Below are 17,051 nucleotides of genomic sequence, written 5' to 3'. Positions count from 1 at the left end.
TAGAGGGGAAAAAGAGCAGACTAAGTACAGAGTGAAAGGTCAAGTTTATTAAGTATTGACGGTTCAAGTGGCTAAATATCTGAAAACACAAATTAACATGATTCCAAAACACCCTCATGATTGTGCTGTCAAAAGATGAAACTATATGGAATCTATGAACAGGTTATGGAGGTCCCTGCTTCATCTCTCTCTCAACTAAGGGGTCCTTGGCCTGAAAACGTGGCATGAAACCGTGCAGCCTAGAGTAAAAAAAAAAAGAAACTCAGAATGTACAGTACTTGAGTAAATGTAGGACTACTTAGTTACTTTACAGTGTTTTTACACCATTGAATACCATTTAGAAAAAGAAAAAAAACTAGCAAACACTAGCAAAGAGGAACTTTGTTTAATATCTGTTGAACAAACGAACACGATATGGGCACTACCTTTTCTTTAACATTTTTGCATGGACGATAAAATTGTGGACTTTGGGTTAAAAGTTCTCTGCACAACATCTGTATGACTTCTGTCACCAGCTATAGAAATCAGGGGCGTCAATTGAGTATGGCAGGGTTATGCAGCTGCCATACCCTGGGTACAGGGGGGGAGATCAAAGTTATTTTTAAATATAAATCCATGAAAGTCTCTTTGTATATCTGTGCTGTTTGTTATGTTGTTAAATTACAGTAAAATAACTACAATTGCAAAATTTAACAAAATGGCCACTTTAACAAGGTATTGTAATTATATTCTCCACATTTGTATTCTCCCCATCTTGACAAAATGGGTCAGCTGCACAGGTGCAATGCATTATTGTTAATTGTGGCACGTTTACGAACATGCCAAGTTTAGCTGCACTTTTAACACCGTTCCAGGCTGCCATATCCAACCCAAGAAACCGGAGAAACAGGGGAAAAAATAAAATGTACTTCTTAAAATAAATGTATCATGCCTGTTGCTAAGGTATGGCAACACCAGTCATGTTGCCATACCTTAGCTTTTTCTGAACTGACGCCACTGCTAGAAATGTATATAAAGTGAAAAAACATGTGCTGCCTTAGTATACTAATGTGGATTTAGATCATGAAATGTAGTTGAAGAAAATGCTTCAATGTAAAGTGATTGGCATCCAGCACAATGAAACATACACATGGTAAATTGAGCTAAAAGCATACATGAAACATTTCACAGCCAACTCTGTAATGAAAGGTACTCAAAAAACAGTACACCTTGGCCAGAAATGGCTGACCCACCCCTTGAATTGGAACAATGCCAAAAATGGCCAAGAATTATTAACATATGGTATAAAATATGTATTCAGTACCACAGTAGTGTGACACATAGCATCTGTCATTTGTACATCAACCCCCTCAGACCGACAAAAAAGAAAAAAACGCATACGAATGCATTACAAAAAATAAATAAATTATACTGTACTTCAGTGTAACATAAGGCTGTCAAATTAATATTCGAATATCGAATATTCCTCGAATATGGGAAAAGAAATGTACATTTGAATTCCGAAATTCAGTCACAGAATTCTCCTTTTGCACAAAGTAGTGCAATGCAAGATAGAGGACGCCAAATCCCTTTGAGTCACACCCTACCACTACTTCCTGTTCATCCACAGAGCATTGATTCTAGTTGTTTTCTCCATTAGATTAAAGTGCTTTCTTTTCACTTTTTTCAACTTTTATTTGTCTGCCTCGTCTTTTTACCATCCCAAGTAATAAAAGTTGAAAAAAGTGAAAAGAAATCTAATGGAGAAAATGACTAGAATCAATGCTCTGTGGATGAACAGGAAGTAGTGGTATGGTGTGACTGGCGCCCTCTATCTTGCATTGCACTACTTTGTGCAAAAGGACCATGGGATGCTAGGTAGGCCAATCAGATGTGGGACTCCCTCTTTCCCACTGCAGGGGGCAGCAGAGTGCCCTCCACAGTTCCACAGTTCCGCTAGTCCTGTTTTACCAGTCGCGCCATTGAACTGCAGCGCCAGATGAGGTATCTATAGCTATTTATATCTGTGGTTCTTAGAGGCTGCGTCTCTGATTGGCCTACCAACGTCCGTGTCAGTGACACATGTACGTGGAAGTGGGAACTGACCGGAAACGACCGGTCGTGGAGTCTGCGAGGCACACGCCCCCAGAGCCGAAGGACCAGGGGCATAGTTCTGCCAATTTAAAACGACTCCAATACGGGAGTAAAACTTCCTATGATTGGCCGCTAGTTGCGCTGTTTTCCCCCCCGGCCGATCACAAAAAGAATTGTCCTCCATTGGATCCAATTCATTTTTCCCTTTCGTTTTCTAACCTTAATTAACATTTTCATGAATACTGTATGGTTCCTATCGCTAGTTAAAAATTGCCTTTCAATCACCATCATATTCGTTTTGGGGGGGGGGGGGGGGGGGGGGCGTGGCCAACTAAACTGATACCAGCCGGCTGTGTTCTTCTTCGTGTGCTGTATTTCGGGAGGCTCCGACCACATTCTCCCATGTATCCCTGCGGTTGCACGTGACCGTTGGCAGCCAATAGCATCTCTGATGCATTTACAATTCTATGATGGCGAAACCCATTCCAAGGGGTAGAAAGGGCCATTTGCGCTGCATAGAAAACAATGGCTTCGCTTCGTCCATATTGTTCTACAGATATGCGAAGGACTTGTCTACCTTTCTATGTCTATGTTCTACACCTCGTTCTGCTCAATGAGTACAGAGATGACACAATGCATGATGCTTGATGCATGATGCTTAGCATGTGCGTGCGTGTGTGTGTGTGTGCGTGCGTGCGTGTGTGTATGTGTCAGCATGTTGAAACATGTTGACAACAAGATATAAACTGTTCTCCTCCGAGATGTTCTCCTCTCATTCAGAGGACACACCCCTTACACGCACGCACGCGCGCACACACACACACACACACACACACACACACACACACACACACGCACGCACGCACGCACGCACGCACGCTCGCACGTCAATGCCTTGGCTCTCTCATTCCTGCAATCTGAAGTTGTGCAACAGCACAATGTAGAAATACTCAAGAAAAGGTTTTGTATGCTAACTTTACTTGAGTAAAAGTACTGTTACTGGAATCAAAGTGTACTTACATTTCCACAAGTTCCTCATTATGTAGAATGTTCCATTTCATAAGTGTTCAAATTGTATCAAAAACATGTTTTAAATACAACACTTTGCAACGTGCTATGAGCTTGTAGATTGGATATTTTCAAACATTCAAAGGGATGATTATTAGTTAATGCATGTTGTTTAATACTAATAAAGATCTATTAACTCCAGTGAATTAAATATTCCCCAAATGTGTACTAAAGTACAGTTCTTGAGTACATGTACTTAATTACTTTCCACCACTGCAGAGGACAGTGTTACTTGAGGACAGGGGTGTGTGTGTGTGTGTGTGTGTGTGTGTGTGTGTGTGTGTGTGTGTGTGTGTGTGCGTGCGTGCGTGCGTGCGTGCGTGCGTGCGTGCGTGCGTTGTGTGTGTGTGTGTGTGTGTGTGTGTGTGTGTGTGTGTGTGTGTGTGTGTGTGTGTGTGTGTGTGTGTGTGTGTGTGTGTGTGTGTGCGTGCGTGCGTGCGTGCGCGCGCGTGTGTGTGTGTGTGTTGAAACATGTTTTTCTCATCCCAGATGTGCAGTCTCATCCTGACGAAGCCACTCCAGTCCCATTGAAGAGCAGAATCCACTTTAATAAGTAGATTCAAACTTCAATAGTTTAAATAGCAAAAATAGTTGATCTACAATGTTCCCAATGTTCTGCTAATCCCCTGAAAATATACTGTCTTGCCAATTAGCAGGACGTGTAAGGTTTTGAAATGGCACGTCTGTAACATATGGCGACTGCCAATTATCACACACACTGAACAGAATTGAATCAGTGCCTTATTAGCACTGGACTTGAGTAGTGATGGGACGATATGAAAATATCATATCACGATATCACGATTATTTTGACCAAATAAATCACGATTTACGATATTATCGCGATAATCTAAATATCCCCAACAACATCCGTTATCCTGGGGCGGAACATTTGCCAAAAAATAGCAGATCTACACGCTCACCAGGCGTTGTTGTGAGCTTGTAGATCGGCAATTATTTGTCAAAGAGATTTGGTAGGGAGTGAAAAAAAGACTGTATAAAGTACATATATTATAAGTACATTTTTACCAATTATAGCGGGTTTAGATTGTACGGGAAATGCAGCTCTGCAAATAAAAGGTGAATTGAGGTGAATAGGACGATATCACGATACATCGTGAGTGTTTTTTCATCACGATAAACGATAATATCGCGTATCGTCCCATCCCTAGACTTGAGCATTCCTAGCCTGATTTCAGACTAAGCTTCAGTCCGCTCAGAGAGAGGGCAGGGTCTATGGGCTGGAGCCAGGCAGGCTATTCACGGCCCGCCCACTCAGCATCCCCCCGGTGCTGAAGTCACGTTTTGAAGGGGTAAAACCCTGCAAAGCCCATAGAGTTAACACAGAAATCGCAAATTTAATGCAATTTCCGAATAGTACAGTATAAAATACGGCTAGCATGAACAAGAACACAAGATAGTAAAAGGCACAAAGCGTTATAATTTACTTTACCGTTCGAAATAATGATTTGTTGGCTTTAAGTCCAGCTATTTCTGTGATATTTTACCCTTCTAAACTGACGTCAGCACCAGGAAGTTGCTGAGAAATTTGCTGAGTGGGCGGGCCGTGAATAGGGCTAATATAGTGAAATCTGTTACATTACATTATCAAAATGTACTACCACCAGTAAGACTCCCTAAATTGGGAGATAAGTGTCCGTCAGGTCACATACACAAACTTTGGAAGGCAAGCCAATCAGGAGGGAATATGGGAAATGGGACAGATCCATGTTGATGACATGACTGTAGAGATACTGTGTACCGCTTTGTGTGATTTAGGGCAAAATCTGTAGGAGCAGTGTCCAAGGGTGCAATTTGTCTTGCAAGAATGGGCCTCATGGTGGCGCTAGAAGAGGGCCATGTGAGAAATGAGGGGTGGGGGTTGTGGTTTGGCAGCCAAGGAGTGTGTGTACAAAGTTTGGCATGGATCGTTAACGGTGGCGGCCGGAGATATGAGTAGGGGAAAAGTGTGACGTGTGACGTGTGACGTGACTGACAGAGGGACGGACTGACTGACTGACAGCCGGTGGAGGTTTTGATAGTAACTGCGACCTGACGGTCGCAACAAGTACAAGTCCTCATTATGTAGATTCTCCCATTACATGAGTGTTCAAAATGTAGTAGGCTAACAACATGTTTTAAATACAAAGCTTTGCAACATGTTGTGAGCTGGTACAAGCTATTTTCAAACAGCAAAAAGTGATGAATTGGTTAATGCATGTTATGTAATACTAATCAAGATCTACTAAACTCCAGTAGTCCCCAAATGCGTGCGTGCGTGCGTGCGTGCGTGCGTGCATTTCTCTCCACTCCTGCTTTCATGGGAGAACTTACGACATCAGACTAATGAGAAACAGGATCACATCATAATCTATCACTCCCCCCTGAACCAACCAATCCGTGTTAGGCTCTGAACCTCCTGTAAATACAGCATAAGGCATCAGACATCGTGCTTCTCTGTCTTCATAGACATGGGATTCACAATGAAGGTGGTTTTGCTGCTTCTGCTGCTCTGTCTGGCTGAGGCTGAAGATCAACATGCAGGTTAGGATGTTCACCTTTCAAACACATACCTTTTTGTGACACTTGTTCCTTGATACAATATTTAGATCAGGGGTCTTCAACAGGGCGTCCGGGACCCCTAAAGGGCAGTGTTTCTCAACCTTTTTTCTGCATGGGCACACTTTTCATGTCCCAAGAATCCATGGGCACACCAACATAATACGGGGGTCTAAATATCGTCACTGTCGGGAAGAAACCTCGTATCTCCAAGTTTCAAATGTGTACGTTTCTTCGCAAAGTAAAGCCCTGCTTCATCATACAAGGCTGTCTCACAACAGTAGTGAAAACAGCCGATCTACAGGCACACAACGCCTCACAGTGCGAGGCGTTGTGTGCTTGTAGATCGGCTGTTTTCACTAGTTTAAATCATTTTTAAAATGATAAATACAATACTGGCTTTCAAGCAGTTTCAAGGGGCACACTTGACCCTTCTCAGGGGCACACCAAAGTCCCCCAGGCACAGTGACCCCCAAGGGCCTAGGGGGTCCCCAGAGTTACTACAGGGGGTCCGCCAAATCTTTGTTAGGCCTATAGGATAATTATTTCAAATTAACAACTTTAACCCTCACATGCCTATTCTGAGGAGAACTTTAGCCAAAAATAGCAGAGAGCTTGTACAGTAGATCGTCTAATTTTGGCAAATAGGTTTGCTCACTTTGCTGTAGAGGTTAAAAAAATGGTTTTAAGTGGTTAAATGTCTGAAAGAAACACATTACCACGAATCCAACATAGACTGATGACTCTGCTGTCAAACAAGTCTATGAATCTAAATCTATCTATGAAATCTATGATGTGTAGTGGGGGTCAGGGACGTGCTGGGTCCCTGATTCAGCCCGGGAAAAAGAGTTGCAGATCGAGGCCCTCATTGCGCGCAATAGAGAGAGATCTCTCTCTATAGCGCTGCTGATACTTTGCCATTTCAGATCATGACAAGTGACAAGCCAGTGGGCCAATTACATGAGTTATATTTCGTCGTTGTCTCATGGAAACCTTGTATGTCCAAAACCGTTTGTTTTGTATTAAAACTAATGAAAACAGCCGATCTACAAGCACACGAGGCGTTGTGTGCTTGTAGATCGGCTGTTTTCACTGCTTTTGTGCGACAGCCTTGTATGATGAAGCAGGGCTTTGCTTTTGCAAAAAAATGTACAAATGTGAAACTTGGAGATACAAGGTTTCTGCCCGACAGTGACGATTTACTTCGTTGGCCCCCAAAATGGAACGAAGGCCCACATTTTATTTGTAATTTCTTTCCTAATGGCCGGCCTGGACCGGCCGGGAATGAACCGGCCGTTCGGGAGTTGTCCCGCTTTTCCCAATGGCCAGCACGTCCCTGGTGGGGGTCCCTGCTTCATCTCTCTCTCAACTAAGGGGTCCTTGGCCTGAAAACGTTGAAGACCCCTGATTTAGATATTTTATATTAATTTCATCTGATGAGCTGTGTTTTTTCAGTTACCTTTTTTTTTTATTTGAATTACTTTTACTTTTATCTCACTACATCTCAGAGACAAATGTAGGCCTACTTTTTACTCCACTACAATTATTTAAAAACGTAAAAGATAGATACAAAAATACTTCAACCCTGTATACTTTTTGGCTTTGAAAATAGCAGATCTACAAGCTTCACAATGTCTTGCATCAAATTGTTTTTGAGCGGTGGTAACACCGTCTCCTTAGCGTGACCGTGTGTGTAGCTATGCGTCTATGTGTCTTTGTGTGTCTGTAGCCTGGCCTGCAATACCGCTGGGTGACCAGAGAGGTGCTGTTGAGCAGCCTTGAAATGTACGCATGCACGTATGCATGCACGCGCATGCATGCACGCGCATGCATGCACACACGCACGCACACACACACACACACACACAGCCTTGAAATTAATGGACACCACCGCTCAGTTCACACTGGTGTGATTTTATACATTTCATACATTTGAAACACTGAGTACTTTCTACATTTGGTACTCTGAATCCATTCTGATGCAAATACTACAGTCAAATATTAATACCGGACATACTAATACTTTTACTTAAAGGGATATTTCACTTTCAAAAAAACTTTTTGTCATTTTATCGTCCAATCAGGCTTTTATGAACACCCTGAACAGTTTTTAATTTGCTTGATTTAATATTTAGATATTTGATGTAAATGTTACCAGGCCCTCCAGGCCCAGGGCCTCTCCCCACACACACCCATTGTAACTTCAAACTTCATTTTAACCATGATAGATTAATTAAAAACACCCATTATCGATACCTTTTTTCATTTATTTTTAATAATTATTTTTTGTATTTCACTTTTTCCATTTTCCCAAATAATTATAAAAAATAAATGAAGAAAGTTATCAAAAAAACACGGCCTGCTCGCGTATTAGGAGGGTAAAATGATTCACCAGAAAAAAATAATGGGTGTTTTTAATGAATCTATCATGGTTAAAAATAGAGTTTGAAGTTCCAATGGGTGGGTATGGGGAGAAGCCCTGGAGGAGGAGGGCCTGATAACATTTACATCAAATATCTAAATATTGAATCAAGCAAATTAAAAACTGTTCAGGGTGTTCCCAAAAGCCTGATTAGACAATAAAATTACCAAAAGTTTTTTTGAAAGTGAAATGTCCCTTTAAAGGACAACTTCACCCATTTTCAACCAGTCCCAGAGAGTGTATGTTTTTTAATTCATTTATGATGAGCATTAGACAGGAGAAATTCACCCTTTGTTAGCCTTCTGATTCGTCCCTGACTGACCAACCAGCAGGCTCTATCTGTTTTGCCCCGCCCTGGTTCCGCCTTTTTTATATTGAATTTGCTAAAACATAATTTTTGGAGAAATAGAAACATTTAAAAACATGCTGAGTCACTATACTGCCACTGAGCAGCTCCATTTTCCTGAAACCAAGTTTGAAATTAGAATTGAACACACAGAATAACAATACGAACCAACTAAAATGGTAGTGGATGGAGTGTCCCACCAAGTGTCCCACTCCCACCAAGACACAGCAACCAATGGGTGTGAAGAGGTGTGGGACAATGGGTGGGACTTGACAAAGGGTGAATTATATAAAGTCAAAGAGGTGGAGAACAGAAGTAGTGCTTTAAGTAAATCATGCAAGTATTTTTTCCACCTCTGAATTTCACTTAAACGATTTCTCTGTGATTTTAATGTATGTTTTCAGATACAGCTTCCAGACTGAATGCGACTGAAGCCAAGTTGGAAGAGCTCCAGACCAGACTGGATGAACAAACAGCAGGTATAGAATATTTAGGGTCCAAATATGACCAAATATCAGTAGGCCTTATGGTTAAAGTTAACCCTGCAAGGCCCAAATTAGATGGTGTTGTAGGAGTCCTAATCAAAGGAAAATGTAATGTTTAAAAAAATACAAATGTTTTTGTAAGGTTTTATAGCCATAATTCATAAATCATAAATCATGCTCTAATTTACATTTTGGGGATATTTTTCTCAATAATAACATATACATGTTATAGGCATTCTAATGATCACAAAAAATAAAAAATAAAATAACTTAAGTTTTTGTGAGGAATAGCTTCAGTGAAAAAGTGAGATGTTGTTCGTCCAGACACTGTACTCCAGAGATCTTGAAGTTGTGTGAATGTCAGCCTCTGTGCAGGGTATTCATATGCAAATATTGTGGCCAATGGCATTGTAATACTAAACAATAGGATCCAATGGTGATGTTAATGTGAAAAAAGAACAGGAAAACTAATTATTTCAACTTTTCTTTTGATAAAAAAAAAAAAAAAGGGTTGGTATTGTTTGGTTAGTATTTGTTCAGTTATAGTGTTAAATAGCTCTATATAGTGATAGTAATCATTGCTATAGAGTGTTTGTTCAGTAACAGTGTTAAATAGCTCTATATAGTGATAGTAATCATTGCTATAGAGTGTTTGTTCAGTAACAGTGTTAAATAGCTCTATATTATGTCAGTAATCATTGCTATAGAGTGTTTGTTCAGTAACAGTGTCAAATAGATCTATATTATGACAGTAATCATTGCTATAGAGTGTTTGTTCAGTAACAGTAAATAGATCTATATTATGACAGTAATCATAGCTATAGAGTGTTTGTTCAGTAACAGTGTTAAATAGATCTATATTATGATAGTATCATTGCTATAGAGTGTTTGTTCAGTAACAGTGTTAAATAGATCTATATTATGATAGTATCATTGCTATAGAGTGTTTGTTCAGTGACAGTGTTAAAGGACAACTTTAGTTTTGTTTACAACAAGGGTTCATATTTTAGATTGTAATTAAATAATATAAAAGATGAGTGTTCAAATTATTTCATTTACTTCTTTCTATTGTTTTAGAGATTCTTATTTCAGTGGTTGGGGGCATGCGTATGCATGTGGCTAAATATGTCATTTTACACAGAATAAGCCCATTCCCAAGATACAACGCAACCTTTCATGGTTGGATGTGACTTATGGGAGCTAGAAGTGTTACTGTAAATGGCAATAAAGAAACTGCTGGCTTATTGTGTCTAAAAAGACATATTTAGCCACTTGTACGCATGCCCCCATGCGTACGCATGCCCCACATTTTAGCACGGTAAACGCGATAAAACAATAGGAACGAAGCAAATGAAAACATTTTAGCACTCACTTTTTCTTTTCTCTAATTATAATCTAAAATATGAACCCTTGTTGTAAAAAAACAAAGTTGTCCTTTAAATAGATCTATATTATGATAGTAATCATTGCTATAGAGTGTTTGTTCAGTGACAGTGTTAAATAGATCTATATTATGATAGTAATCATTGCTATAGAGTGTTTGTTCAGTGACAGTGTTAAATATAGCTGCAAGCAACAATAACAGGGCCAAGCTATTATAGACTAAGGCATCCAGGGAAGAAAAAGCAATATGCACTGTAAGCCATAGAAACATGGAAGACTGAGCTTGAGAGAAAGAAGACCTCACCCACCCCGACACACCTCCCCCCACCTCCAGCCAATTTCACCCACCTCCACCCACCTTCACTCACACCCACCCACCTCACACCCACCCACCTCCCACTTTCATCCTCCACCAGCTCTACCCACTTTAACCAACCTCCACCCACTTTCACCCACCTTCACTCATACCCACCCACCTCCACCCACTTTCATCCCCACCCACCTCTACCCACTTTCACCCACCTCCACCTACCTTCCCCCACCTCCACTACCTCCACCCACTTTCACCAACCTCCACCAATCATTCCACCAATCATTCCACTTCTGAATTTCACTTCAATGATTTCTCTGTGATGTTGATACATATGTTTTCAGATACAGCTTCCAGACTGAATGCGACTGAAGCCTTCTTGGAAGAGCTCCAGACCAGACTGAACGAACAAACAGCAGGTATGTAATATTTAGGGGACAAATATTTTAATCAGTAGGCCTTATAGTTAAAGTTAAAGGACCTACACCATGAATTTTCACTTTTTCTATTTTAAAACCTTTTTTTGGGGTCCCACTTATGGAGCGAATTTAGTGCCAATATACCTTGTGCGTGTTTTAAAAATATTCACACGCGTGTGCATGTTTTGTGCACCGCAAAATAAATACTCACACGTGTTTTAAAAATATTCACACGTATAAAAAAAAAAAATCAGACGTGTGTGCATGTTTTGTGCACCGCAAAATAAAATTCACACATTTTTTGCAATTCACAGTATTTTACAAATCATATATTTCTACAAATCTCAAACTGTGGATCACAAAATAAAAACACAAGTTGCAAATCTTTTCTGTGGATCAAAAATGAAAACACAAGTTGCAAATCTTTTCTGTGGATCACAAAATAAAAACACAAGTTGCAAATCTTTCTGTGGATTTAAAATACAAGTTGTGAATTACTGATACAGACCTGTGGATCTGAAAGACACAGCTGTGGATTTACAAAACACGGATCAACAGACCTGTGGAGACACAAAACTTTTTTGCACTTGTGTGGACCAATGGCTGTGGACCTCCAAAACACAGATATTTTTGGCACTGTTCTACTAGGTGAAATGTGAGAATCATTGGCTCGTGTATTGACCAATCACGTGAGGCCATGCCCCCAGGGTTGGCATGGCAACCAAGGGTTGCCATGTTCTCTAAAAAGAGAGTTATCCGGGCCTTACAATCTATAAATGTAGCTATACATGAATATATCCATACATATCTTGTCTTAAAACAATCAGCTAATGGCGTATTGACTAATCCATCATTTTGTATTATTATTTTATTTTATTATTTGATGTTATGTTCTTATAATTATTATTACATATATTTGTTAATATGTGTGTGTCGGCGTTGACATGAGACCTGCAAACCGGATCAACCGGGTCGGTTGGTCAGGTCGGTTGGTTGGTAAGTTTGTGTAATTAGTTTAATAATGTAATTAGTGTAATAGTGTACTAGTGTAATAGTGTAATTAGTGTAATAGTGTAATTAGTGTAATAGTGTAATTAGTGTAATTAGTGTACTAGTGTAATTAGTGTAATTAGTGTAATAGTGTACTAGTGTAATTAGTGTAATTAGTGTAATAGTGTACTAGTGTAATTAGTGTAATTAGTGTAATAGTGTACTAGTGTAATTAGTGTACTAGTGTAATTAGTGTACTAGTGTAATTAGTGTAATTAGTGTAATTAGTGTAATAGTGTACTAGTGTAATTAGTGTAATAGCGTACTAGTGTAATTAGTGTACTAGTATAATTAGTGTAATAGTGTACTAGTGTAATTAGTGTACTAGTGTAATTAGTGTAATAGGGTAATAAGTGTAATAATGTAATAGTGTAATTAGTGTAATTAGTGTAATAGTGTACTAGTGTAATAGTGTAATTAGTGTAATTAGTGTAATAGTGTAATAGTGTAATAGTGTAATTAGTGTAATAGTGTAATTAGTGTAATTAGTGTAATAGTGTAATTAGTGTAATAGTGTAATTAGTGTAATAGTGTAATAAGTGTAATTAGTGTAATAGTGTAATAGTGTAATTAGTGTAATAGTGTACTAGTGTAATTAGTGTAATAGTGTACTAGTGTAATTAGTGTACTAGTGTAATAGTGTACTAATGTAATTAGTGTAATATGGTAATACGTGTAATAATGTAATAGTGTAATTAGTGTAATAGTGTAATTAGTGTAATAGTGTAATAGTTTACTAGTGTAATTAGTGTACTAGTGTAATTAGTGTAATAGTGTAATTAGTGTACTAGTGTAATAGTGTACTAATGTGATTAGTGTAATAGTGTACTAGTGTAATTAGTGTAATAGTGTACTAGTGTAATTAGTGTAATAGTGTACTAGTGTAATTAGCGTAATAGTGTAATAGTGTACTAATGTAATTAGTGTACTAGTGTAATTAGTGTAATAGTGTAAGTAGTGTACTAGTGTAATTAGTGTAATAGTGTACTAGTGTAATTAGTGTAATAGTGTACTAGTGTAATTGGTGTAATAGTGTACTAATGTAATTAGTGTACTAGTGTACTAGTGTAATTAGTGTAATAGTGTAATAATGTAATAGTGTAAGTGTACTAGTGTAATTAGTGTAATACTGTACTAGTGTAAGTAGTGTAATAGTGTAATTAGTGTAATTAGTGTAATAGTGTAATTAGTGTAATAGTGCAATAGTGTAATTAATGTAATTAGTGTAATACTGTACTAGTGTAATTTGTGTAATAGTGTAATTAGTGTAATAGTGTAATTAGTGTAATTGTGTAATAGTGTAATTAGTGTAATTAGTGTAATACTGTACTAGTGTAATTAGTGTAATAGTGTAATAGTGTAATTAGTGTAATAGTGTAATTAGTGTAATTGGTGTAATAGTGTACTAGTGTAAGTAGTGTACTAGTGTACTAGTGTAATTAGTGTAATAGTGTAATTAGTGTAATAGTGTAATTATTGTACTAGTGTACTAGTGTAATTAGTGTACTTGTGTACTAGTGTAATTAGTGTAATAGTGTACTAGTGTAATTAGTGTACTAGTGTAATTAGTGTAATAGTGTACTAGTGTAATTAGTGTAATAGTGTACTAGTGTAATTAGTGTAATAGTGTAATAAAGTAATAGTGTAATTATTGCAAAAGTGTAATTATTTTAATAATGTAATAGTGTAATTAGTGTAATAGTGTAATTAGTGCAATAGTGTAATTAGATTAATAATGTAAATAGTGTAATAGTGTAATAGTTAATAACGTAAAAGTGTAAATCATCGGAGCAGAAGGGCAGGATACACTAGCCAGAGAATCTCCGGGAGTCTCCGGCCAATAGCATTTGTTCACCGATCTTCATGGTTTTGAGATCTTTATTGACAATGGTCACAGGTGCTTGCTTCCAAATGCCACCGAACTTGGTCTGGAGGCTGCACCCCTTGAATGTACAGAAAGCACGCCCTCACGGACGTCTAAGTGACAGCCCTGTGTCAAAACACACCATGCACTGCACATCGTCCTCAGTGTCTATGAGAACAACAACATTAGCCTTGGTTCAGAGCGTTAGCAAGTTCTGGCTTATGCAGTTACATATGTTTATACACCGCGATGCAAATCACGCAATTATTGCGACTGTAGGTTGCATTTAGTTTGAAAATCTGCAGATCATGTCCGTCCGTTCGTCCGCCACGCCTCATGTCACACTCCATATATGGCCCCTGATGTCATCAATATTAAGCCCATATCTGGGAAGGCCCATATATGGACATATTGTGTGGTTGACGTGACGTGAGTCACACTTGCAAATTAAATCCGTCCTTGTCGCTATTATGCCCATATACTGTATGGAGAACCCTGATGTCATCAATATTAACTCAAAGGAGGTCCACAACGTGCCAATGCATCAAACTCTTTTCTCCCGGTGCCTATTAGACTTATTACACTATTACACTTATAGCCCTATAAAACTATTAAACGTATTACACTTATTGCACTTTTACACGTTTACACTAATATTACACTATTACACTAATTACACTAATTACACTAATACACTTATTACGCTAATTACACTGTTACACTATTACAATTATTACACTATTAATAAACTACTTACACTAGTACACAATTACATTACACTATTACACTAGTACACTATTACACTAATTACACTATTACACAATTAGACTAATTACACTAATTACACTAATTACACTATTACACTATTACACTTACACTAATTACACTAGTACACTAATTACACTATTACATTATTACACTAATTATACTAGTACACTATTACACTATTACACTATTACACTAGTACACTAATTACACTAGTACACTATTACACTAATTACACTATTACACTAGTACACTATTACACTATTACACAAATTACACTATTACACTAATTACACTAGTACACTATTACACTATTACACTAATTACACTAGTACACTAATTACACTAGTACACTATTACACTAATTACACTAGTACACTATTACACTAATTACACTAATTACACTATTACACTACTTACACTAGTACAGTATTACACTAATTACACTAGTACACTAATTACACTAGTACACTAGTACACTAGTACACTAGTACACTATTACACTAATTACACTAGTACACTATTACACTAATTACATTAGTACACTATTACACTAGTACACTAATTACACTATTACACTAATTACACTAGTACACTATTACACTAATTACATTAGTACACTATTACACTAGTACACTAGTACACTATTACACTAATTACACTAGTACACTATTACACTAATTACATTAGTACACTATTACACTAGTACACTATTACACTAATTACACTAATTACACTATTACACTACTTACACTAGTACAGTATTACACTAATTACACTAGTACACTATTACATTATTACACTAATTACACTATTACACTAATACACTAGTACACTAGTACACTATTACACTAATTACACTAGTACACTATTACACTAATTACATTAGTACACTATTACACTAGTACACTAATTACACTATTACACTAATTACACTAGTACACTAATTACACCTAGTAAACTATTACACTATTACACTAATTACACTATTACATTATTACACTTATTACCATATTACACTAATTACATTAGTACACTATTATACTAGTACACTAATTACACTAGTACAATAATTACACTAGTACACTATTACACTAATTACACTAGTACACTATTACACTAATTACACTAGTACACTATTACACTAATTACACTAGTACACTATTACACTAATTACACTAATTACACTAGTACACTATTACACTAATTACACTAATTACACTATTACACTAATTACACTAATTACACTATTACACTATTACACTAATTACACTATTACACTAGTACACTATTACACTAATTACATTATTAAACTAATTACACATACTGACCAACCAACCAACCTGACCAACCGACCCGGTTGATCCGGTTTGCAGGTCTCATGCCAACGCCGACACACACATATTAACAAATATATGTAATAATAATAATAAGAACATAACATCAAATAATAAAATAAAATAATAATACAAAATGATGGATTAGTCAATACGCTATTAGCTGATTGTTTTAAGACAAGATATGTATGGATATATTCATGTATAGCTACATTTATAGATTGTAAGGCCCGGATAACTCTCTTTTTAGAGAACATGGCAACCCTTGGTTGCCATGCCAACCCTGGGGGCATGGCCTCACGTGATTGGTCAATACACAAGCCAATGATTCTCACATTTCACCTAGTAGAACAGTGCCAAAAATATCTGTGTTTTGGAGGTCCACAGCCATTGGTCCACACAAGTGCAAAAAAGTTTTGTGTCTCCACAGGTCTGTTGATCCGTGTTTTGTAAATCCACAGGTCTGTATCAGTAATTCACAACTTGTATTTTAAATCCACAGAAAGATTTGCAACTTGTGTTTTTATTTTGTGATCCACAGAAAAGATTTGCAACTTGTGTTTTCATTTTTGATCCACAGAAAAGATTTGCAACTTGTGTTTTTATTTTGTGATCCACAGTTTGAGATTTGTAGAAATATGAGATTTGTAAAATACTGTGAATTGCAAAAAATTTGTGAATTTTATTTTGCGGTGCACAAAACATGCACACACGTGTGATTTTTTTTTAAATACTTGTGAATATTTTTAAAACACGTGTGAGTATTTATTTTGCGGTGCACAAAACATGCACACGCGTGTGAATATTTTTAAAACACGCACAAGGTATATTGGCACTAAATTCGCTCCATACCCACTGGCACCTTCTATCCTCACAAAGTCCTATTTCTGACCGTTGTGTCTTTCTCTGGTTTTGGGCAGACAGAGATGAAAAGCTTTCCACGGGTTCTCAGAACAGTGCTGTTCTGAGA

The 17,051-nt window shown here is 37.6% G+C and overlaps 1 protein-coding gene across 3 annotated transcripts in view; it reads left to right on the top strand.

Annotated features, from left to right (window-relative positions):
• Positions 1 to 5,540: 5,540 nt before the first annotated feature.
• LOC308297710 (CD209 antigen-like protein C) overlaps positions 5,541 to 17,051 on the top strand; it is a 20,304-nt gene continuing 8,793 nt past the window's right edge. For 2 of the 3 annotated variants that reach the window (XM_080741265.1, XM_080741264.1), the window contains exons 1-2: positions 5,541 to 5,685; positions 8,873 to 8,947. In XM_080741265.1, coding sequence (XP_080597391.1) covers positions 5,613 to 5,685; positions 8,873 to 8,947 — 148 coding nt within the window. In that variant the 5' untranslated portion in view covers positions 5,541 to 5,612. Of the gene's footprint in view, positions 5,686 to 8,872; positions 8,948 to 10,990; positions 11,066 to 17,051 lie in introns of all 3 variants that reach the window. The other variant, XM_080741263.1, reaches the window with a different exon arrangement.

This window comes from Nannobrachium achirus (genome assembly GCF_963921795.1).
Source record: "Nannobrachium achirus genome assembly, chromosome: 14".
Lineage (NCBI taxonomy): Eukaryota > Metazoa > Chordata > Actinopteri > Myctophiformes > Myctophidae > Nannobrachium > Nannobrachium achirus.
This window is presented reverse-complemented; position numbering and strand designations above follow the sequence as displayed.